This window comes from Silurus meridionalis, chromosome 21 (assembly GCF_014805685.1).
Source record: "Silurus meridionalis isolate SWU-2019-XX chromosome 21, ASM1480568v1, whole genome shotgun sequence".
In the NCBI taxonomy this organism is placed as follows: Eukaryota; Metazoa; Chordata; class Actinopteri; order Siluriformes; family Siluridae; genus Silurus; species Silurus meridionalis.
Genome location: NC_060904.1, coordinates 12,080,509 through 12,106,197, shown reverse-complemented (window position 1 = coordinate 12,106,197; position 25,689 = coordinate 12,080,509). Strand labels below are relative to the sequence as shown.

General features: G+C 38.4%; 2 protein-coding genes across 2 annotated transcripts in view; one reads left to right on the top strand and one right to left on the bottom strand.

Moving 5' to 3' along the window:
* galnt1 (UDP-N-acetyl-alpha-D-galactosamine:polypeptide N-acetylgalactosaminyltransferase 1) overlaps positions 1 to 6,046 on the bottom strand; it is a 120,786-nt gene extending 114,740 nt beyond the window's left edge. Inside the window, exon 1 of the mRNA XM_046834029.1 lies at positions 5,434 to 6,046. The gene's annotated coding sequence lies outside the window, so the exon portion shown is untranslated. The remainder of the gene's footprint in view (positions 1 to 5,433) is intronic.
* Positions 6,047 to 19,589: 13,543 nt separating this feature from the next.
* Positions 19,590 to 24,905, top strand: ino80c (INO80 complex subunit C). Its single transcript, XM_046877435.1, has 5 exons — positions 19,590 to 19,939; positions 22,770 to 22,871; positions 23,102 to 23,213; positions 23,310 to 23,377; positions 24,516 to 24,905. The coding sequence occupies exons 1-5, from the start codon at positions 19,724 to 19,726 to the stop codon at positions 24,645 to 24,647; spliced, it is 630 nt and encodes a 209-aa protein (XP_046733391.1). The 5' UTR covers positions 19,590 to 19,723; the 3' UTR covers positions 24,648 to 24,905.
* The last annotated feature ends 784 nt before the right edge of the window (positions 24,906 to 25,689 follow it).

Below are 25,689 nucleotides of genomic sequence, written 5' to 3'. Positions count from 1 at the left end.
AATTTCCGGACTATAAAGCGCACCCATATATAAGCTGCACCCACTGAATTTGACAAAGATTTTTATTTTAAACATAAATAAGCCGCACCTGTCTATAAGCTGTCTACATTGAAACTAATAAACTTTACACAGGCTTTAACGACAGTGTCTGTTACACGGTGTAACGGGTGAAATATGTTGTGGCTCCTTTAAGAGCAGAGCGGTATTTTGGGAATAGCCTGCCGCCGGATTTTTCCGCTATTACTGCATGTGTGCAAGACCGAGGAATATGTCCTTATTATTTTCTGATGCTCATTTCTAAGTTTCTTTGACTAAACCTTAACGCTGTTGCCAAATAAAATAAAAAAGCACGAGTTTTGGAAACCTGTCTGTGCTTATATGATTTTTGTTTCAACTGGAGTTAGCGAGCTCTCCCTTCACCCAGACTCAATGCGCTACAACGGCTTGTATCTAAACAGTAGCCTACCAAGAAAGTCATTGTTCACTGTCTTCCTCCTTCCTTTCACAACTATTTCTCTCGGGAGTTTATCTTTTGGCATCGTCGTGCGTTAAAAAAAAAAAAAAATGTTTTTCTCCAGAAGCCGTGCAGCTCAGAACACAGGTGAGGTGCGTTTTTTCGTTTCCGTTCGGAAATTTCATTGGTCTGATGTTATGGGGCTCAGTTTTTTGGCTTGAAGTTTGTGAAACCGGGAAAAACCCAGGAAAAATTCATAAATAAGCCGCTTCGTTGTTTAAGCCGCGGGGTTCAAAACGTGTGGAAAAAGTGGCGGCTTATAGTCCGAAAAATACGGTAATTTGAATCCGAACTGCTGCTCAATACAAATAAATGTCATTCCTTAAAAACGAAGCAACATTTAAACACTTGGGTCGTCATTCCTGCCAATTTCCGCCTCGAGGTAAGGGAACGGATTAAAAACAATAATAAATAATAATATCTCAGCGGATGATGGATGGTGTGCAACACTGTGCAACATGCTGGAGATCAAATCAGCACTAATGAGCTTTAATTTAATTACAGAGCAGCAGGTGCACGGCACAGATTGAGGAGGAAGATGTTTGTGGAAGTTTCCGTTACAGAAAGACGACTCGGGTCTGAAGAGAAAGACCTCCGAAATGTCAGGTGCTGTGAATACTCCTTTATTTCCAGGGAAACGAGACTTTTCTGTCAAACAACTGCACTTAATATTGCACTTAAAGCCTCGCAGCTTTCACATTGCTTATACACATTCACTTAACAAAATAGTTTTCTCTATGTCTTTTATACCATAGTACCCAAATCTAAATAATGGACTCTGGCTGTCATTAAAATCCCAGGTTCATGGTAACATCCTCAGTATAATATCTAATACATCGGTATCAATTTTCTGTGAAAAAGATATATATAGTGCACATTTGTTGAAGGAATCTCTGGTGTCAACGCTTGCCATATACACTATGAGGGGGTGGTGGAGCGTGTGTGTGAGAGAGAGAAAAAAGAGAAGCTGATGTGAAAACCATTGTTTGTAGTTGTTATAGCAGAAGTGTTAACAGTTTTTTTTTCCACAACAGTTGTTTTTTTTTCACAACATCGAGTGTAACTATACTTAGAGGAACATTCGTTTGAAGATTCTGTGATGAAGATAAAATATCTCCAATCCAAACTCCAACCTGAAACATAATGAACCACCCTCTTCACTCCTGGACTCCTTTGCCTTCAAATCCTAGCAGCCAGGAGAAACTAAATCATGGCAGACTCCATCCCTTGGACATTTGGTGACTATACCACCCTGGACTATTGGCCTGACTTCTCATAGTTAAGAGGAGCTGGATCAGCTCAAACTTCACCCCCTCAACCCTTCATTCAAATCCTTACATGTAGGAGTAGCCGAATAAGCTCAACTGCCACCCTCTGGACTTTTGATTCAACTTCTCCCAGGCACAAGAAGCTGGATCATCTCAAACTTCACACCCTCAACCCTTAATTTCGCTCCTTACAGGTCGGAAAAATTAGCGCAGTTTAGAATCCACCCCTTGGACTCTTGGGTCAACTCCTCACAGAAAAGTGGCTCAACTGTGACTATACCCTCTGGACTTTTGGCCTGAGTTCTCATAGTTAAGAGGAGCTGGATCAGCTCAAACCTTACCTTACCTGCCTGGACTCTTGATTCAACTCCTCCCAGGTGAAAGACGCTGGATCAGGTTGTTTTTGTGTAGCGAGTCACACTTAGCATTTCCGCTTTGTGTGTATGTATAACACGATCTGTCTCCTTAATCAGAAGGACTTTTCAGCTGGACTGTGAAACCAAAACGTAATTTCCTCTGTATTTCTTAATAATTCAGAAATAGTTACATGCTGTCTGACATTACAGTTCTCTGCTACAGTAATCAAAGATTTGTAACCACTGATGTAACTTCCCTCTCAGTAAAGGAAGTAAGAAACACATTTTCCAGTGAGCATTGTGGCCAGCAAAAGGCTCCAGCTCTGAAATGTATACCGAGCGAGTCGTCGAGGCGCATTTATCCATTTATCAGAAGAATATGTGATGCGTTGCTCAAAAGCTCATTTGTGCTTCGGTACTTCAGTCTCATGGCTTTAAAAAAAAAAAGGTTTTCAAGATCTACCTTGTGTTATCCACACCATCGGCACCATTCTTTACAAACTGAGGCTTATAGGCATGACTTTGAGAAATCTGTTACAAAAGTAGCTTTCAGATGCAGATCCTGGACTTATGGCCGCTCGCTCTCATGTCTCTCTCATTAACTCTGTGACCCTTGAGGGCACTCGATCGGCTGTTCTGATAGACGTGGAATCCGGTTCTTACCTCCTTCTCGAACCCCGTGTCCGGGAATAGTGAGCTGGCCTGTACGGTGAAGCCAGGTGCCGTTAAGAACTCGATCCTTTCCATCTGCTCTGTGTGTGTGTGTGTGTGTGTGTGTGTGTGTGTGTGTGTGTGTGCGCGCGTCGGTCCCTGTGCCTGCTCGGCCAAAGCCGAATCCTATAGAATAGCGCTATTGTTCTGTGGCCACTCGCAAAACCACAGACCTGCAAAGACCCCACACATGGCTTATTAAAGACTCGTTTATTATCAAAAACTGAAAAGTTTACACACGCTCTCTGAGATAACTACTGGTGTACACAAGCTCATACACTCTCGCTGAAGCTCACAGTTTTGCAGATCTGCTGTGGTCATTTCATTTTGCACACGTCCTCAATACAAACACTTCAGTGATTCTGCTATTCAGACCTCAATACACACACACACACACACACACACACACACACACACACACACATATATATATATATACACTCACACACAGCACAGAGTTTGTTTTTGTGGAATATGATTCCTGGGCTTTACAGGCTGAGGGGCCGGACTTAAAAAACGGCGGTCTGGTGAAACGTTGCCCCCTGAGAATTTGTTTATTACACCGGTGGCATGTTTATGTTTTTAAGAAGAGGCGTCGAATCCAGTGCCCCATTTGCACCCGTGTCATACATTGCGGATCAATTCCCTCGAAACAACACGCGCACGTTTTGAAAGCATTCTCCCAGAGTACAGAGTGTTCGCTCCATCCTGATGAGAGAAAAGCAAACAGTGAGCGATAACGAACATGAAGATCCTGAGCTATTAGCATTAATAGACACTATGGTGAATAAGCGAGTGCTTGACCACCGTATAGCCCCTCTGACTATTAGGAATTGAAGGTCAATAGGAGTTCACTTCCTGAGTGGGGAACTGAAGAAAAGTCAGGCGAAAAATCGCTACAGCCGAAAGCTTAAATTTCTTGTGAACGTATAGTAAACGACCGTGTTGTGAATCATATGGCATGATTTTGGTCAGTTTGAAGGTCCATTCACGTCCAATGTGTGTGTGTGTGTGTGTTTGTGTGCTTCTGATTATGAAAACATCTGTTGATGTGCAACTTCGATACAATTTCTACTCTTAAGGCAACAATTCAATACGTGACGATCCCACTCAATCTGCTACAGCCCCATATAGCACATGAGCATTAGATTTAGATCCACACCAACCGTGTTGTGAATCTGAGGCAGGCCTAATGTTCCTTTGTAAAAAAAGACATTGTAAAGGTACTCAAGCTTTCCAGGGTCTTAGAAAAGAAAAACGGACTTAGAAAAGAAAGACAAACTGACAAATCATTGTCCACATCAGACAAATACTTTTTCTTCAATAACAATAATCCGTTTGATCATCCATTATTCCACCCTGTTCTTCAGACCTGCTTCCTGATGCCCAACACCTGTTTAGAGTTCTCTTTAACTGGAAACTGTTTGCTGCAGCAGATGGTTCCACATGAACAGCCTAAAGATCCATGAGGTTACTGTAGAGGATTAAGGACTCAAGAAGATGGATTTGGACTGTAATTAAAAGAAACAGTCTGCTGGGGTGCTGTTGCCATGAACAGTTTTGTACTCAAGTTTCCATCAGTGAACAGATGATAACCTCACCAATGATGGAACTATAATGAATGGACATTCGGTGTCTCTGAGATGAGTATGGTTCTGAAAATGGTTCGTCTCAAGGTTTTGTCCTCGTGTCATCTCAGCAAACTCTTTCTTGCCACTATTTTACATTGCCCTATAATTTACAGGGACTTAATTTATGGCACTGAAATTTCTATTCACAATATATTTTTGTAAAGCTGCTTTGGATAATATCCACTGTTTAGAGTACTATACAAGAAAAACTGAATTAAATTAATAATTGTAATGCAAACTATTCTATTCAGATTGTAACCTCAATTCTTATTATTGACTCCCTTGTAAATAAACTCAATTTGATCACGATCCCAAACAGGTCTGATGAACCATAAGCATCGTTCCCTCAAAACACCTTTCTGTTTTCCTCATTTTAAATGTGGATTTGTCCGGATCAGATCTTGCCTGCACTCTATAATCCACTAATGGACATGTGGCCGATTGCTGAGCTAAAAGAGCATCTTTTCTTCTGCTTGACCAAACGTCAAAAACTGTACTGAATCCTCAAAATAAACATAAAAAAACCCCACACAACGTGATCAAACCCAGAGTCGTGGCAGCAGCTGTCACATGTCGTGAGTCTGACCGACAACTTCCTGACCGTCTCAATGTAACCTTGATGACGTCATAACTCCAAGGCCAGGGTGTTTTGATGTCACAGCCCCTGACATCGATCTGTTAAGGCTATTAGGAAGCTCTTTAACCTGCCATGACATAGTTAAAGCCTGATAACACCGTCAACTTGATACTTAACAGATCTTTAGGAGCTTGTGGACTATTTAATAGGAACGAAAATGAAGATCAGAGTTGAGAAGTGTGGGGGTTGTATTGGTGGAAAAGCTCAGGGAGACACTAATTGTTCACTAATGAAGAATAAAGAGTTTGTTTGGTTTTTTAGAAATCTGGAAAGCATTGTTGGTGAATGTCAAGTTTCTGTTGAAGCTGTTCATTACCTTTTTATATGTGAATCCTTCGCAGGAAGCAGCGTGGACTGTGGCTCATCAGAAAAGCTTACAGATGTTGACAAAGTGGCATTTTCGCCTCCCGATAGCGCGTCCTGGCGACCAAAAATGTCCTTCAGCTTGCAAAAAAAAAAACCGAATAAAAAAATACGGAAACCCTAGCCCGCTTTTCGTGTTATCACTCGGTGTGTCCGGTCAATGAAGCTTCCTCAGTCAGGGGAGGAGAAGCGTTCAGGGCCGTTAGCCTGGCTGTGTCCCGGTGAAGATGTGAGGCTCTCGTTCCCTGGAGGAGGAGAAGGGAAAAACCCTCCGTGAAACCTTTCAACGAGTTTGACCACCTTTCTGGAAGCTTCGAATCCAAAAAAAGGGTGATATATAAATTCCCAGTGCGTCCTCACTCCTCCTGTGAGCGGCAATGGGGCGAATAGACGAGCCGGGGGTTTAATACGCGGTGCTCTGATTCGGCTCGAGCTGAAGAGCCGCTGCCTGTTGGAGGGGGAGGAGCCTGAGGAAACTCTGTCCACGCCCACCGACGCAACCCGGAAATGAAATCGCACATAACGGTTACGTCCTAAGAATGCAGCGAACGCGCGGCTGCACCGCCCCCTCAAAGAGCGCAGCCAATTACGAAGCTGAATTCCGAAGAGCGCAGCCAATCAAAATGCGTCGGTATATACATTCGTATTTTCGCTCTTATTCAAGAAACAAACCAAATTCATTTTCAACTTTATTAACTCCAGCTGACTGGTGTATTATAACCAGCTTTTGGAGGCTAGTTACATTTACAATATTCATTACAAATAATACATATACAGACTTTGGAGGACACCCATATTCGACTTACAATTGTCTCATTCGCACAACTGTGCAGTTCAGGATCAAGGGCTTTGACCAAAGTCCCAGCAGTGGCATCTTGGTGGTGGGATTGAACTCATGACCTTCTGGTTAGACTTTGGCACCAAGGGGGTGGAATGAACTTCCCCTAGATACAGCGGAGTCCCTGACTATCTTCAAGCAACGATTAAGGAACCTACCTCTTCCTGAAACACTTAAATTAGCACTTTCCAAGTTTGCTTTGTAGAATTCAAGAGTTATATTTATATTAAGTTTGTAATTCTGCGTACCAGTGTAAATATTTTCAATGCTAGAGACTCAAAGCACTTTTGTACGTCGCTCTGGATAAGGGCGTCTGCTAAATGCCGCAAATGTAAATGTAAATGGTTAGATGTTAATCATTGTAACCACTGAGCTACCCTTTTCCCAATAATAATCCTGTGGATAATGTAGACATGTACCTAAGAACTGGTTCTGTAATCATAAAGATTGTGCCTTGCTCAAGTTCACAGTATGCTCATGCACACAGCAAATGTAGGACGGTGGTACGCCATTGTTCAAAGGTAATGCTTTATAATCCCACTAACTTGTCGGTTTTTCCTACAGAAGAGGACAGGTTCCCTTTTTAAGGCTGTTTCCTCTCAAGCTTTCTTCCTCATTTTGTCTCAGAGATTTCTTCCTGGAGAAGTTTCTTCCTGAAGTCAGCATTATCAAGAGAGGAACCAGTGTCAAAAAAAGAAACCTATCAGTATATGGCATGCGTAGTTAAGCTCTAACTTGAAATCTAACCCCAGATTTCTGTAAAGCTGCTTTCTGACAATGTCTGTAAGAAGAATTTTTTTTTAAATGTGTGATATAATTAGTCCCAACAGAATTTTAGGCTGGTGGTATCCTAAGTTTGCAACCTAGTAAACCAGTGTTGATTTATTCATTGATAGAGACTTTGATAGAGATATGCACTTTGTATCTCTCTCTGTATAAGGGCATCTGCTAAATGCCATAAATGTAAATAAAATTGCATTCAGTTTATTTAACACATGAATAAGCTTCATGCACTGTAGACCAAACAGTCTTTTTAATTAGCTAAAATGAAATGTTGAAATGATGATTACATCCACGTTAACATTTTATTAACCATCATGTTCACTGAAATGACTTTTTGTATAAGCACAGTAGGTAAAACAAAAACTAACAAAAAAACTTAACAACGAATCAATTCAATGTACCAGTGTCAGGTACCGGTATGTATTATCGCTATGTGTTGCTTGATAAGCAGCCAAATTACTGTAAGTTAGATTACTAACTAGTATTAGTAATTACTAATTACTACTATTAACAGTAATATTACATGTTCTAAATAATATTTAAATGTGGTCCATTCCTTTTTTAATGCCTAAAATGCATATCAAGAAGAACGTTTAGTCTAATAAAGTGGCCAGAAAATATTACATACTGTTTATTACAAATATATGATATACTAAACAGGGATATAAAGGATTTTAAAGGATATATCATATGATATATACAACCCTAATTCACAAAAAGTTGTGACACTGTGTAAAATGTAAATAAAAGCAGAATCCAATGATATGCAAATTAAATGAACCCATATTTCATCCATTCATTTAATCCTTATTTGAAAAACAATTGGGACCAGGACATAAAAAAGGCTGCAAAGTAAATGTTACCTAAAAGGAACAGCTGGAGGAACATTTTGTAATTAATATGTTTATTGGCAACAGGTAAGTAACATGATTAGTATAAAATAAGTATTGTACAGAGCCAGAGTCTTTCAGGAGTAAAGATGGGAAAGAGAATCACCAATCTGTAAAAAACAAAACAAACTTTCTACAAATTGTGGAACAATTTCACAATAATGTTCCTCAACATAAAGATGTGAAGACTGTGATTATATCATTATCTTAAATACATAATATTATCAAAAGATTCAGAGACATATAGTAAGAGATAGTGTCTCAGTAACAAACATGGTGTTGTCTGGGTCTCATTATCTTTAGGATAGCATAAAAAAAATAGGTTGATAAGAAAATTACTGATTACAGCTGCTATAACCAGTGATACACAAACCACATACTTGAGTTAAAGTAGAGATACACTGGTTAAATTATTACTCCACTAAAAGTTCTCCCTTTAAACTTTCACTTAAGTAAAAGTACACAATTATTTACTTTCTTATATACTTAAGTAAACAAAGTACTATGATTTATTATGGCTATAATGTTCCATTATGATTTTTTGTCACAAGACTGTTGACTCTTTTAATCAACTTAGTTGATGTTAAAAGACTCTAATGTTACTCTAAGCTCACCAATTTATTAATAGAATAATATTAATGAATCAAACACATTAATATCTATTCAAATGAACCCAAAACCGTCTTTGCAACTACTTTAATAAAATTGTGCAAATAACGCCACAGGTGTTATGTTAAAGTTAGGATTCCTTTCTCTCAAAACGTTCTGCTTGTTGTTGGACTGACACTAAACTAAAAATGTTTGTAATAAGGAGATAGCACGAAGTGGCAATAAAAACAAGTTCAAATTAGGCTCGCTGCATGCTTGACCGGTTAAGTTTTTATTTACTCATAAATATAAAGGAACAACTGATTTTGCAAAATGTAGTTAAATAAAAACTTATTTGAAATGTAATAAAAGATATTAAAAATGTAGTGAAGTTAAAGTCTCCCCAAATGGAAATATTACAGCAAAGTACAGATATGTGAAAAACCTGCTTAAGTACAGTAACAAATTTATTGTCCACAACCGGCTATAACACGTGTTAACAGGAACGAACTCGTTTCCCAAACATTAATTGTAACTATAAACTGATATCGAAAAACCCATTGTGTTCTTTTATCATTAGCAATTTGCTGTGGTGTAAAAGGAATAAAACACTGTTATAAAACTACAGTTTACATCACATGGAGCCATCACTGATTTTTGTGTTATTAGTTATGGATTTTTTTTATATTTGAACAATGTTTTTTATGTTTGAAGCTGCAGATGTGTTTTATATTTTTGTTGTATGTATTTATGTAATATAATAATAATAAATAAATAAATAAATAAATAATGCTTTGTGACTGATATCAGACTGTCTAAGTGTGAGTGCATACTCTATGCAGGTGTGACACATAGTGGGATTTTCCTCTGTGAATTTGGTGTTTACTGAATAGCAGCAGGTTTGGGACAATGGCTTGGGGAAATCTGTTAATTACTGCAGTTCAACTTCGTCTCATAAAATATTTAGACCTGTTTTGCAAATGAACTGCAACATGGAACCTCAAATATCATGTATTTGCAGCATGTACAGCATGCATAGCTGTCACAACACCGTTGTGATTAAATATGAATAAGATGTCAAGTGCATTCCCTTCATTGCTCTAAACAGGACTTGTAAAAGTCTAACAAACAGTGCAGAGCAGAATCTGGAAACTAGTTGGGAACTAAAACTCCAGTTTTAAAACTCCAGAACTAAAAGATTTCTTGTGTCTTCAAGAATAAATTTGTTACATTAACAAATAACTAGTAACAGTTAACATGAACAATTGTAAACATTTTTTTTTTATCTTAGTTCTATTAGTTACACGTTTATGCAGATTATCAGTAAAAACTTTCTTTCGGCTTCTCCCATTAGGGGTCGCCACAGTGAACCATCCGCATGTTTGATTTGGCACATGTTTTACGCTGGATGCCCTTCCTAACACAACGCTCCCCATTTATCCGGGCTTGGGACCGGCACTAAGGCTTGTGCAACCCTAATGGCTGGGGTTGGTTCCCTGACCGGAGATCGAACCCGGGCCGCAGCAGTGAGAGCATAATATTTAATAGACACATGCATGTTCGCATTGTTTATATGCAACAAACTAGGTCAATGGCAAAAACACACATTGTGGGCAGTGAATGATTGAAAGAAAGAACAGAAGACACTGGAAAGTCATATCAACAGTCAGATATGGAAGTGGAAGCTTAATGGTTTTGGCTTTTGTGGAGCAGGAAAGTTTGGAGACTTATTCCAGGCGAAAGGAACACTGCAACCATGGCCAACATTTCAGACTTAAATACCATGTAATTCCAACTAGACTGCAGCTAACTTCACCATACAACAACAACAAAACACCCGGAGTATATAACCGATCCTATTAGAGCGTAAAGAGTCGCTGGAGTGTTATCTATTATGGAATGGCCTGCCCAGTCACCGCACCTAAATCCTATTGAACTGCTCTGGGATGAACTGAATCACAAGATCAGAAAGAAATATCTTACTGGTGAAGAACACTTTCGGTTTTACAAGAAAGATGGCATGAAGTTTTTTAGATGAATGTTTGGATAAATGAACTGTCCAGATGTCAAAAGCATGTAAAGCTGTTGTACATGCAAAAGGGAAGATTTTAAGTTTAACATCTGTACATTTATACATTTGTTCGCTCAAAATGAAATTTCATATTATTAAATTGGTTCAACCAGATATGTCACTGCTAAATAGCAATTAAAAGCTATTTTTTATCATTAGCATTTTTATGAATCTACGGAATTGCTTTTTTTCTCATGTGCAAATTAATTTAATTATTTCCACTAATTACAGACCACCTTCTAAAATATTTTCAATAAAATACATAAATACATATGCATTGTTATTCCTACACCAAGTATGTTGCATTCATTTATTTTCCTTTGCACCATTAAAATGGGAAAACAAGAAAACTGCTTTTGACTACTCTGGAAACTTAATCTGAAATCAAAAACGATTTGATAAAAACGGGATCAACATGTGCAGAAAGAAATGATTCTTAAATTAAACTGCAGCCAAACTGCAATCCTGATGATTGTTCTTTTCATACCAATTTTACTATCACGTTCTTGCTATTTTTAAACAGCGATGATCCATGTGATTAGTACATCAGGCATTAACCTTTTATTTTCCCCAGTAATTGCTGACAGACATACAGGTCACTGAAAAATGTATTTTAATTTAAGCTCAACATGAATTTAATATTTCTAACAAGAGTTGGAAATACCAAAGCTTTTTGCAATATTTACTGTTTGAAAGCCAAAACTGATTCGACTATCTATCTTTTTAATGAAAAGGGAATGAATGTGATGTACACAGACCTCCTCGAACATATTTGTATTATTTATATACGCTCTAAATCTTCAGTAAGACTTTTGTTGCCTTTTTGTTTCCTGGGGATATAAATAAGCAGTTGCACATATGCAATGCCTCTTGGTTATCCCTCACTTGAAAAAAGAGACAAATTGTTGTTTTCATAGCAGTTGCACTAAAATAAGGACAGAGAGAGAGAGAGAGAGAGAGAGAGAGAGAGAGAGAGAGCAAGGGAGGAGGACTTAGATGTATTATTCCTCTTCTGCACGGACTGCACTGTAAATCCAAATGCTATTATTGTAGGGGAAATAATGGATCTCTGTCTCTCTGCTACTTATTCCCCCCATACAGCAGTGGGTATCATCCTCAGCTCAGGAAATAGAGAGATAGAGGGAAAATAAATCGCCTCAGATCTATTTCTACAGGGTTGAGTCTGACCAAACATAATTATTCATTTGGTTCCAGGACAGTGTATGAAATTGAAACATAACTGCCATTACTGTACTTTAGTCCATAATGAGCTAGCCTGTCACAGGGCATAAATCATACTTAAACTTCTAACTATTATACTAACTGTTAAAACAGAGAAATGAGAATATATTACCCATGAATCAGTCTCACTTTAAATGTAGTCTATATTGAGGAAGCATTTAAAAACGAAAAAAAAAAAAAAAAGTCTTCCCTTTTCTTTCTTCTTAATCATGAATTTCACCTAGCGCTGTTTAGCGGCTAATTCGTCCTTCTTAGCATTTTGTTCACACCATATTTAGCATACCAGTAAACCACTGTGTTGGAGAATAGTTTAAGGCCATAGAAGGTAAAACTGGAAAGTCAGCACACTGTCTGGAATCTGTTAATATTTTTAATTGCAACCTTTAGCGTTTTTCCATAGACGATGATGCATAGTGCTGTAAAAGGTAGACCTGCAGTTAATTATCCTGTACCCTCAGTGCAGTAGAACAGTAAGTGCAAGGCTGTAAAACTCATTAAAACTGGTAACCAAGCTGCATCTGCACGGCTGCTTTTAGAGCTTTCAGAACTATTAGATGGGTAAAAACAGGTCATGGTCTTGATGGTTAATTAATCTCACGCTGAAAATAGGAAAATATGGAAAAAACAGAAGACAAAACATTTTTTTTTGTGGCATGTTAAATGTGAAAAATATTCTTACACAAAATCATTTGTTATTTTGTGCAACTTTGCTTTGCTGACCTGAGACATTCACATTAACAACCACACAATCTCTCCTCCAGAATTTAAGATCTTCTCTCGTGGACAGTTGTCTTCATCTCACCATTTATATTTTTATTATGTTTAATGTCCAGGTACTGAAATGGCCATGATCATATGGTCATAAGCTTTATTTTGTGGCTATTGATCGTGTTTGGATTTTGGCCATATGTTCTAGATAATTGTCCAACTAGAAGATTCCCCAATGATGCAGTTGTAGGCATAGGAAGTCAGATTGTCATATAATATCTATTGGGAATTCTAACAAGGTTTTAGTTTTTGCTCTTTGAAGGGAAATAATTTTAGACTCCATGCAAAACTGCGTGAATTCTTTAAGTGTCTGGTAAAATGCTGTATTTTTTTAAAACATAGAATGTGGTTCCCGTTAAAGTTCAAGTAGTGTTGCCGTCCAGGTGTTTACTTTTGTGGTTAAATGAAAGCATGGCTTTGGCATACTTGGTTATTTTAGATTAGTAGAATGCTACCTTGCAGAATTTTCTGCCAATCCGTGTCTGTGATGCATTCTCCTCAATGTGTAGGAGAGCACAAAATACACATGGATCCTGTTACAGCCAGCTAACTTGTCGGAAATGTTGCTTGTTGTATACATGGTTTAAGGAAGTCGAGACATTTAACTTTATGGAAATTGGTAGACACCCTTTTCTAGAGTACCCTACAGTGCATCCGGAAAGTATTCACAATTCTTCCACCAGTTTTCCACCAGTTTTTCTACCATTTGTTATGTTACAGCTTTATTCCAAAATGTATTCAATTCATTATTTTCCGTAACATTCTACAAACAATACCTCGTAATGACACCTTGAAAGAAGTGTGTTTGGAATCTTAGCAAATTTATTTAAAAAAAAAGAAAAAGAAAAAAAAAACACGTACATAAGTATTTACATCCTCAATACTTTTTTTTTTGAAGCATCTTTGGCACGAATTGCAGCCTCAAGTCTTTTTAAATTTTATGCTAAAATCTTGGCACAAATTTTTTGCCAGTTTCTCCCATTCTTCTTTGCATAACCTCTCAAGCTCCATTAGGTTGGATGGGGAGCATCGGTGCACGGCCATTTTCAGATCTTTCCAGAGATGTTCAAATGGGTTCTAGTCTGGTCTCTGGCTTGGCCACTCAAGGACATTCACAGAGTCGTCCGTGGTCACTCCTTTGTGTGTTTAGGGTCGTTGTCCCGTTGAAAGATGAACCATCGCTCCAATCTGAGGTCCAGAGCACTCTGGAGCAGGTTTTCATCAAGGACGTCTCTGTACATTGTTGCATTCATCTGTCCCTTGATTCTGACATCCCCACAGCATGATGCTGCCACCATCATGCTTAACTGTAGGGATTGTATTGGCCAGGTGATGAGTCTGGTTTTCTCTCAACATGACACTTGGCATTCAGGCCAAACAGTTCAATCGTTGTTTCTCATGGTCTGAGAGTCCTTCAGGTGCCTTTTGGAAACTCCAGGAGGGCTGTCATGTGCCTTTTACTGAGAAGTGGCTTCCGTCTGGCCACTCTACCATACAGGCCTGATTAGTGGAGTGCTGCAGAGATGGTTGTTTTCTTCAAGGTTCTCCTCTCTCTACAGAGAAACTCTGGAGCTCTTGCAATGTGACCATCGGGTTCTTGTTCACCTCCGTGACTAAGGCCCTTCTCCACGATCGCTCAGTTTGGCCAGGCGACCCGCTCTAAGAAGAGTCCCGGTAGTTCATTAATGGATGATGGAGGCCACTGTGCTCATTGGGACCTTCAATGCTGCAGATATTTTTCTGTACCCTTCACCAGATCTGTGCCTCGATACAATCATGTCTCAGAGGTCTACAGGTAATTCTTTGGACTTCATGGTTTACTTTGTGCTCTGACATGCACTGTTAACTGTGGAACCTTATATAGACAGGTGTGTGCCTTTCCAAATCATGTCCAATCAACTGAATTTACCACAGGTGGACATCTCAGGGATGATCAATGAAAACAGGATGCACCTGAGCTAAAATTTGTGTAATAGCAAAGGCTGTGAATACTTGTATACATTTGATTTAAAAATGTATAATTTTTTTCAATAAATTTGCAAAGATTTCAAACTTATTTCACGTTGTCATTATGGGGTATTGTTTGTAGAATTTTGAGGGAAATAATAAATTAAATCCATTTCGGAATAAAGCTGTAACATAACAAACGGTGAAAAAAGTGCTGTGAAAACTTTCCGGATGAACTGTACAATGATCTCATTTATACAACTGAGCAGAGGAGGAGCAAGGTCCTTGCTCAAGGGCCCACCAGTGACACCTTAGTGGTGCTGAAATCAAATGTACTTGACTACTGAGCTACCATTTCTAGTCTGGAGCCAATAAGGGGTCAAGGGGCACCTTGGACAAGGTGCCAATCATCCCAGGACACAACCACACATACTCAAACTTACACACACAGTAGACAGTTTGGAAATACTTATTAGGATACAACACATGTCTTTAGGATTTGGGGAAGGAAACCCCCAAAACATCTGGAGAACATTTAATCTCTTCACACAGTATTTATTAGAAAAAAATACTATTTGTCCACTGTCCTCTTGCCTTGTTCCTTTGCTCAGCCTCGCATCCCTGTTCTTGGTTGACAGATATAGAACTTTCCAACTCTTGAAGCACATCTACTGTTCCTATGGTTTTCACATTCTAAGATGCTTTTCTGCTCACCACGGTTGTAAAGACGTTCCTGTAGCCTTCCAATCAGCACACTCTATCTTCCTGACTTCTCTCATAAACAAGGCATTATTTTTGTTTTGTTTTTCACACAATCTGTGTATAGTATTGAGTCAGCAGATTCTGATAAACACAATCCAACCCATCTGGATGCAACATTCATGGCACGTGATTTCTCATTCAGTTTATATGGACCTTTCTCAAATTCCATGTCAAAGAAAATTAGGCACAAGAAAACAGTGTTAGTGCTGGAATGCTCGTTGTATTTCTCATAGCAAATATGTATGTATTTGTAGGTTTTACATGATGTATTAGATTTAGACATTTTTTTATCAAGCTATAGAGTTGTATTGTTAATAAAAAGTGCATAAAAGTGTTAGATTGGATTTATGATGTTATTTAAGCAGCAGATTGGCGAAGTAAAACAACCTTTGGCAGATATTTGGAATATAAAAATGGAAAGGAACGGTTTTGAGAGAAGAAAAATGCGCCATTTATTTTTGTGCTGAGTCGATTTCACTGACTCACTAAAAAGAGCCAGGATTCTCATCACTACTGGAAACTGCCAGCAAAGCAGTTGGATGTAGCCTAAATATGCAACTGGACAGAAAAGATCATGAACCGGGACAAGGCCTGTCATTGTTAAGCAACTTTTCTTTTTTTTTTTGCTACTGCTGACACGTCTACATTGAAATTACTTAAAATAACAATTGTAATAATATACTAAAAATACATTAGAGATCCCAAACCATCCTGTAAGCTATAACAAGTAATTAAGGTTCACATAATAACACAAAGGATAAGCTGTGTGATCAATCTATAAAAAATAAAGGTATAATGTTTTGTACTGTGATAACATACTGATCATAACTGGATCAAGTCTGGCAGCCTGAATGACATGATAAACACAGGCTGACGCACTATATCAACAGTAAGCCACAAACCGATCATCACATGCACTGCCAGATATAACGGACATTTAAAATATGGTATACATGTGGTCTAAAATGTATATTATGTAACCCTGTAACCCTGCAGCAGTTTTAGCCTGGGAGAAGATCAGGTTTATCCGTATGCTGTAAGACGTCCAATTTATGGCACTAACCTCGGCATGTTCGGCCTTGCTTTTCCATTCCACTTTCACATTCCTGATTAATAGGAATAACATGCTTTTCCGTTTTTTTTCCCCATATTGTGATTGATATTTAAAACCATTTAAAGCATATTTGTATTTATTTTAAATACATATAATGAATGTGCAAACGTAGTAAGATGTTGATAACAAGGCTACAAGTTTGAATTGTAGTTTAGCAGCCATTCCTTATAGTCAGACAGCATTTGCATTCTCATGCTGGTTAATATTTTAGATTAAAGCTTTATCTGCAATTCAGCTTATAAATGTAACGAACTTTTCAGTCAAGTGAAGTGGCTTTTATTATCAGTTCAGCCATATAGGGGTGTTACAACACAGAGTGAAATGGACCAAGGTGCTACATGAAATTAAGCATAAATTAACAAAACACAAAACTAACTATGACCCTATGTGTGCAGCATCATTCATTGCAACCAAACACAACACACTGAAACATTAAAGATGGAGACAATGCAGATCTGAACCAGTGTAGTGAATGTGTGTAAGTGTGTGTAAATAAATTGTCCATATAATAATAAAAACTATGCATGTAAACATTGTGTCACGCACGGATCAAGAGTCGGAAAACGGAATCAAGTCAATAAAGCTTTATTTGCCGTAGTACACGAAGCAGGAGCTTCCAGAGAAGCCAACGCCCGAACACTGGTAGGGTACAGTGCATAGGAAGTCCAGGGATGATCTGTAGTTCAAACTGTAGCTCAGACGGTGAGCGAGCGGGAAGGGGGGCTTATAAAGGGGAGTGTAGATTGGAAAAAGGTGTGGGTGATTAGCAGGAAGGAGAGGCTGAGCGAGTGTGCTGAGTGAGTGAGGGAGGGAGGCGTGGCTGGTGGTTCTCTGACACATTGGTGGTTCAGCAGAAGTTTGTGCAAAAAAGATTCAATGAAGATATTCTTCAGTCTAGACTCTAGACTCTTTGTATTAAAGAGTCAAATGGTTTTTGGAAAGTTACAGAGCAACATATATTACAAACATTTTCAACTAAAACAAAATCAATTGTACCTTAGTGTCATTAATTGGATATTTTTCTCAGTCTTTAACAGCCTTTAGTTGTGTTTTTTCTATATAGATGTGATATACGTTTCATTACAGACCCCTGTGAGTCAAACTGTCCCTGAAGTTAGATAAAAATAGGATTCACATCAGATCACACATCAGATTGATCTTAATCCAGGTGTGAACATGGCCTTTGTGTTCTCAAAGCGTCACGGTGGGTTTCCTCTGGGTTCTTTGGTTTCTTCCTATCAGACAGAAAACTTTTCTTTGGGTTGTATTGGCAGTACAAAGGTATAAATAGTGCATGGTGATGAACTGGTGTCCCCCAGAGGAGGGACACGGGGTACATCGGTAGGAAAATGCTGAGGATGGAGCCACCAGGAATGAGGAAAAGAGGAAGGTCAAGGTGGAGGTTTATAGATGTGATGAAGGAAGACATGCAGGAAGTTGGTTTAAAAGAGGCAAATGTACAGGACAGATTAGTATAGATGGATGATCCCCCTATACCAGGGGTGTCAAACTCAGGCCCGTGGCCCAAATCTGGCCCGCGAGATCATATCAAGTGTGTATTAGAGCTGGCCCGCCAGTATATAACGCATACACCGCTAATACTACAAATCCCAGAATGCTTTGTTAGTGCGCGGGCACGTTAGTCGAGACCGCTGAAAAACTCCGCGCTTAAAAACTCTGCGTACTCAGCGCTGAATTTACACGGCGATTTACCGACTTTCAAGCCCAGAAATGCAGATTTAAACTGCTCAGTAATCCGTTTGTGGTTGACGTGGGAAGCGCACCAACCAAACTCCAAATGGAGCTGATTGAACTCCAGTGTAGAGACACGCTCAAGTCAAAGTACGACTCTGTGTGTGCTGCACAGTTTCCATGTTTCCTCCCCGACACACTGCTCCAACTCCGTGCTCAAGCTGCTCACACACTCTCTGTGTTCAGCAGCACATATCTGTGTGTGTAACTGTTCTCTTTAATGAAGATGAACAAAACACCACTCATGAGTCTCACTGATGAACACCTTCACTCAATCCTGAGTATTTCCTCAGCTCAGAGACTAAACCCAGACATGATGCTCAGCTCAGAGCCTAAACCCAGACATGATGCTCAGTGCAGAGCCTAAACCCCACACATGATGCACTTGTATCTAAGATGAGATGCAGGTATCTGACTTCAACCAATCAGAGTCAATCAGAGTGTAGCTACTGAGCTTGAATAAATGATGTCTTTATGCACTTTTTCTACTCCAAGGCATGGACTGTTAATAGCTGAAAGATTTGTTTTTTAATTGAAGGAAATTATTATTATTTTGGTTTTTTTTGTTGTTGACCTGTGAAAAAAGATTTACATTACAGGTAGTCGTCGACTTACGACCACGATTGGGACCGACAAATCAGTCGCAACACGTAACATTTGGTCGTAAGTAGAGTAGGCTATATGTACAGTACAGTGAAATGATGCCGGAAGCTGGTACGCACTGTCGTACGCCGCGGTTAGCGATTGTGGTCGTAATGGTCGAATAGTCATAAATTGACGACTACCTTATAAAGGAATTAGAAAGTCTGTAGAGAGAGAGAGACAGAGAGACAGAGAGAGGGAGAGACATAATAAACGAATAGCACTGATGTGTGTATTTTAAATTTAATTTCTCATGTGTTTATAATATTAAACTTTGGTTGTTCCAGATTTAATGTTTATGCAAAACTAAAGTTTGTTTCCATATGAAAGGGAACATCTGGAGAGACGGAAAACATGCACAATTGCAGTCAATTTTTCAATAAATATTGAGTTTGGCCCGCGACATCGTCCCAGTTTTTAATTTTGGCCCATTGTGAATTTGAGTTTGACACCCCTGCCCTATACTAATAGGTGGCCCCTAATTGGGAAAAGCCGGAAGAAGAAGAAGAAGAAGAAGAAAAATACATGTACCAGGGGAAAGTTAATTTATTCGTGCTTTATAGGGGTCCCTTAATGTTATAGGAGGTCCCGGACCCCCCACCGTCCAGCCAACCATCAATTCGAACACTGATCTTGACAGGGATAAAGTGTTTATTATTGAGGAATATATAATAAGGAAAGGGAGAAGTTTTGACAGCTGTGCTGACACTCCAGGCCAGTAGGTGGAACTAAAACTCCATTATGTTTGAGATTAGCAATCTCAATTCAAGGAAGAAGAACAAGCTACTGTAGCATGTAGGTATTTACAGAAACCTGGTTCTCCAACACTTAGCTGAATTTAAACAAATGGCTGCCCAGTGTCCAGTTGAGGCCTTTATTATAGGAGAGCCAACTTCTGCTGTCAGTAATAATAACGTTAAACATTTATCAGTAGCATCGAGTGCTCAAACTAAAGGAAAGAAGCGAGCTATTAGCCCCGGGGCTCAGCCGCTCTCCCAGCCGAACAGCAGCAACAACAAGCGCAGGAAAGTGCACGTAGTACCGGGGGTCAGTCACACTCAGGTAAAAACATGGAGAATTTATTTTATATTTATATATATATATATATATATATATATATATATATATATATATATATATATATTACAGTACTTACATATTACATATATATTAAGTACAGCACTCACATTTCAGCAACCATTTGAGTATCCCAAGGGAAAATACTATAGAAATGAAACTTGGATATATTTTAGAATAATCAATGTGCAGTTTGTATAGCAATACAGATTTACTGTCCTCTAAAAGTACATGAAAATACAGCTGTTATTGTCAAAACACCCTAACTGAACATGTTAAAACTGTGTCCAAAGTGTTCATATTCTTTGTGAGCACTATTATTATCCAGCACTGGACACCATTATAAATCCTCCTGGACATAGAATTCATCAGAGCTGCACAGGTTGCTGCTGGGAACCTCTTCCACTCCTCCATAATGACATCACAGAGCTGCTAGATGTTACATACCTGGCACTTCTCCACCTTCCGCTTGAAGATGCCTCACAGGTGTTCAATAGGGTTCAGGTCTTGGTGGCAGTTGTCATCTTGGCGGTGTGTTTAGGGACTTTTCATATTGGAAAACTGCCGTTCGGACCAGTTTCTAAAGGGAGGGCATCATGTTCTGCGTCAGAATGTCACAATACATGTTGGAATCCATCTTTCCCTCAATGAACCACAGCCTCCCAGTTTTCCAATATCAGCAGCACTCATGCAGCCCCTGACCGTGATGCCACCACCACCATCATGTTTGAGTGTAGGCAAGACACCTTTTTTTGGTTCTCCTCACCAGGGTGTCGCCACACATGCTGGACACTATCTGAGCCAAACAAGATTATCTTGGTCTCATTAGACAACAGGACATGGTTCAAATAAATCATGCTTTTGGACAGGCTGGTCTTCTGGAAAATGTTTGCAGGCATTTCTTGTGAGCCAGCTTCAGGAGAGGCTTCCTTATGGGACGACGGCAATGCAGATTGAACTGTTGCAGTATGTGGTGTACTGTCTGAGCACTGACAAGTGGATCTTCCGCTTCTGCAACCTTTAAAGCAATGCTCCAGCACTCATGCCTCTGCTTTTTGAAGCAGCTTCTGCACCTGACGCACAGCACGAGGACTCAACTACTTTGATTGACCCTTGTGAGGTCTGTTTCGAGTGGAACCCCTTTTGGAAAACCTCTGTATGACCCTGGTCATGGTTACACGCCGTACAGCTGTGGTGTACTTACTTTTGTAGTTTGACATAAATGGCTGTTATTTTCAGAGGACAGTAAATTTATACTGCTACATTGTACATTCATATTGAATACATCCAAACTATGAAAGAACATTTATGGATTATTTAGTAAAAAAAAAGGGGGTTAAATAAACCAGTATATGTTTTATATTTTCAATTCATCAATGATGACAGCTTTGCACACTCTTGCCATTCTTTCAGACAGTCTCATAAGGGTGGTCATATGGAACGATTTTAATCTTGAGAAGTTCTGAAAGGTATTGAGTACTTGTTTGCTGTTTTTCCTTCACTCTCCAGTTCAACTCATCCAAAACTATTTTAACTTTATATAGATAGGATGATTGTGGATACCAGGTCATCTGATGCAGCACTCCATCACCTAGAGGTGTGTTTGGTGTCCCTGTCTTGTTTATAGTCACATTTAGTACTCCAAAATGCTTTGGTGGTTAAATGCCCTCAATTTGGACTCAACAGACCAAAGGACAGATTTTCACTGATAATCATATATTATATGTGACATTTCTTGCTAATGTGCTTTAGACCATTAGTTGTCTTGTGCAGAGGAATTAGTAAGTACATGGTTAATAGCCCTATTAGTGCTGCTTTAACTACTGTGCAAATCCATATTATGGCAAAACACTCAGTTAAGTCAAGAGAAAAGACAGGCAATCATTCCTTATGAAATAAAGCTGAACAAAAACGAAAAAAAAACTCAAGAACACTTTGATGAAACAGAATCTCATAAGGACTGTCCTAGGAAAGGGGGGGGTGGGGGGATTGGTCCAGCATGGCTACCACCGCATTTTGCAGTGACATGCCATCCCATCTAGTTTCCCTTAGTGGGACCATTATTTGTCTTCCAAAATGGTTTCGGATTAGTTGGAATGGAGAGTGAAGGAAAAGCAACCAACAAGCACTCAACACATCTGGGATCTCCTCAGGATTGTTGGAAAACCATTCCAGGTGACAACCTAATGAGGCTGACTGAGATAATGCCAAGAGTGTGCAAAGATGTTGTCAAACCAAAAGGTAACCAAATTCTAAAATATACAATTGAAAATATTATTCGTATTTTGGGATATTCAACATGTTTTTCTTCTCTTCACAACTCCATATTTCATTGTCTTTTATTGTATTAACATACAATAAAAAAAATAAAGAGAAACCATTGAGCAAGGTACTGGTACTGTATATTTCTTTTAATATTATAACAGATATTACCAGCTGTGTAAAGTTAATTGTGTTTAAGATTTAAAGATAAAGAAATAGGCTAGTATTACTGAGAATTTATTTGCTTTGGGTCACTCAGTTTGTTTACACATTATTGTTTATTTTCCTTTTTTTTAATTTTATTTATTAGTCTTTATGTGTCCATTTTATTTGCAGTCTTTATGTGGCCAAATTCTTTTACACTGTATGGACAGAAATTGTGGACCCCTGACTATCCCATGAATATAAAAAATTTTCATTCAATATTTTCATGAAGGCAAATTGCTGCTCGTGCCAGATCTGCCACGTTCTTAAACACTTTTATTTATTATTTATTGCTGTTTATTATAATCATCTTCATATTTTTAATTATTGTTTTCCCCCCCTACTTCAGAGTCTCCCGGTGGAGGTGACCGAAGGAAAGCCGGTTACTACAGCAGATGTAGGGACAGAACCAGTTGCTAAGCCTCTCTCTTTCAAAAACCCAAACTTTGTGGTAGGTCTCCAGACAACATATCAAACTACATTAGTGTCAGGAATTTATCAGAAGACCCTGAACAGAGCTGGATGTCTGGGTACTGCATTTCGATGGTGTAAAGTTGAAAATCTGTTGCTGTAAAGTTGCCGTGTTTAGTTGAAATGATCTCACATACATTTCAGTTTGCTCCTGTATTTATTCTTAGAAATGTTTTCCAAAAAGGCCTTACCATGTGCTTTTGTTTTTAGCACTCTGGTATCGGAGGGGCAGCGGCAGGGAAAAAGAATCGGACGTGGAAGAACCTGAAGCAGATTCTGGCATTGGAGAGGGCACTGCCCTGGAAAATCACTGATCCCAACTGTATGTCTGAGTCATGTTCAATCTGAATTTATTATGCTTAGCAAGATGCAATATGTTTTTGATAAACGTATATCAGACTCTCTGGTTTCCTGACAGATTACAACATCGATGCTCCACCATCTCTGAAGCCTTCTAAAAAGTATTCTGATATTTCAGGCTTACCAGTAAGTGAGCATTGTTTCCTAGTTCTCCATGCTATTAGTGTTTTGATTGATGATTTGTTGATGAGAGATTCGAAAATAATTGAAAATAAACAACCCCCCCACCCACCCAAAAAAAAAAAAAACTATTAACACTATATTGACCTTCTTACATTACAACCCCACATCTGCACAAATAACGAAATGTCTTGCCTGATATTTATGAGCTGTAAAGTCCTGTGCTTTTACCTGTGGTAAAATATATTCTCTGGGTCTTCCTTCAACAAGTGTCATTTGTTTCTCCTGTTTTGTTTATTTGCAAAGTGACTCCAAGTTGCAGGAGAGAAGTATGACGGCTTTGTACTTTGGCAGTTTTTCCTCACATAGTTGTACATTTGTGATTCCGATCTTCCGTCATCTGTATATGCTAGTCAAACCACTAGCGTAAATAGCCAGATTGTGCCTCATCCGATATGTGAAGTACAAAAGATTTTGAAACAAGAAGGAACATTTAGGGTAAAGCATGCATACCCACTGATGATTGCTGTTTAGTCAATGAGGTTTAAAATCTTTAAGTCAATAAGGTATAAGGGGCTTTATTTTACTTTACTTTATTTAATACTATACAATAGTATACTATATACTGGCTATATTTTTTGCCGGGCAGCTAATAATTACATATACAGCTTAAATGCTAAGTAGATCCATCTTGATTTTTTTTTTTTGTTTTTTTTTGTTTAGCATTAAAAACGTGTTTTATGCCATTAGTTTGTGTGAAAATGATATAGATTAGTTCACCTTTGAACTTAGATATAGAGTTATATTTATTATATAATGTGATAAATGCCATCTCATCATAGAATCCAATGTGATCATAGACTATATGCGCTTTTTGTTGAAATCTCAGTTTTTGTAGTTCAACAAGTTATTGTCTAGTCTGTGTTTCCATCTTGACTTTTTTAATGGTCTGTGCACAAATCAGGAATTTGCCACTCCAAAAAAAAAAGATATGCAAAAGGAACTCTGGTTAGTAAAAACTATGATTGAGGCTTGTACTGGGAGAGGAGCCTTTAAAAAAAAATATCCAGCGTCATAGATTCGATGTAGTGTAATGTATATGTAAAGAGTTTTGTACCTGATGATGGTCATTTTGTTTCTCCAGGCAAACTACACAGACCCTCAGACTAAGCTACGATTTACTTCATCTGAAGAGTTCTCATACATCCGTCTACTACCTACAGATGTCGTAACGGGATACCTGGCATTACGAAAGGCCACCTGCATTGTTCCCTGATCATCATACCTGCAAACTGTCCAGTTTCCTGAGTATATGATACAGGATCACAGAGACTGCTACGTTTTTTTTTTAACCTTCTTAATGCAAAAGCTGTATATATTTACATTATGCTTATTGAATAATATTGTACTTTATTTGTAGGATTCATGCAGACATCGATTTATCACTTGTTAATTGATTGATTCAAAAACTCTTTGGTTTGATGCGATGTCCTGTGTTTTGTTTGCTGTAAAATATAAAGCTGGGCTTTTTGAAGTTGTGCCTATTCAGGTTTTTTAGCTTCATCTGGCTGATACAGAATTAATTTATTTTAGTTCCATTATTGTTAGAGTTATCAATTGTTCACTGAAGGACACTTAAATTCAACAACTGCAGCAATTGAATTAGGCTGTTTATATTAATTACAGTCGAAATCCTTCTTCATAGTTCTTGAGTTTTACTCTATACAGTAACCTCATTGATTTTCACACTGTTCCTGGGGAACCATCCACAGCAGCAGCAAGTAGTCTCCAATCAAAACAAACTACATCCAGAGGTAAAGTGTCAGGATAAATCAGGCAGTTCCAGAAAGAAAGGGGCAGGATTTGTAGTACCACAGAAGCATATTTAACTTGACAGAGGAGTTGGGGGCAACAGGAAGAGAGAAAATCATGCATTATTATTATTATTAAGTATTGTTTAGAGGTGGGAAGTAATGAAGTACAAATAATTTGTTACTGTACTTAAGTAGATTTTTTTCGGTATCAGTATTTTACTTCACTATTTATTTTTCAGACAACTTTTTACTTTTACTCATTACATTTTTACACAAATATCTGTACTTTTTACTTCTTACATTTTCAAAACAGACTTGTTACTTTAGTTTTAATCCATTGATTTGGTGAAATATATGTTTGGGGTTAATGTGGATGAGACAGAGGGAGTCAGTGATGTAAACACTGAGAACAGACACATTCCTGATCATCATCATCTTTTCTCTGCTTGTGTTCTATATGTGGATCTTCAGCCTGGACACATTCATTAGATAACAACATTTTTA

What these genes read in the sequence shown, in the direction of transcription:
- ino80c (XM_046877435.1), top strand. Translation starts at nt 19,724, where the DNA reads ATGGCTGCCCAGTGTCCAGTTGAGGCCTTTATTATAGGAGAGCCAACT. An exon ending in GAAAATCACTGATCCCAACT is followed by an intron (nt 23,214 to 23,309) that starts GTATGTCTGAGT and finishes GTTTCCTGACAG; the next exon opens with ATTACAACATCGATGCTCCA. An exon ending in CTGATATTTCAGGCTTACCA is followed by an intron (nt 23,378 to 24,515) that starts GTAAGTGAGCAT and finishes TTGTTTCTCCAG; the next exon opens with GCAAACTACACAGACCCTCA.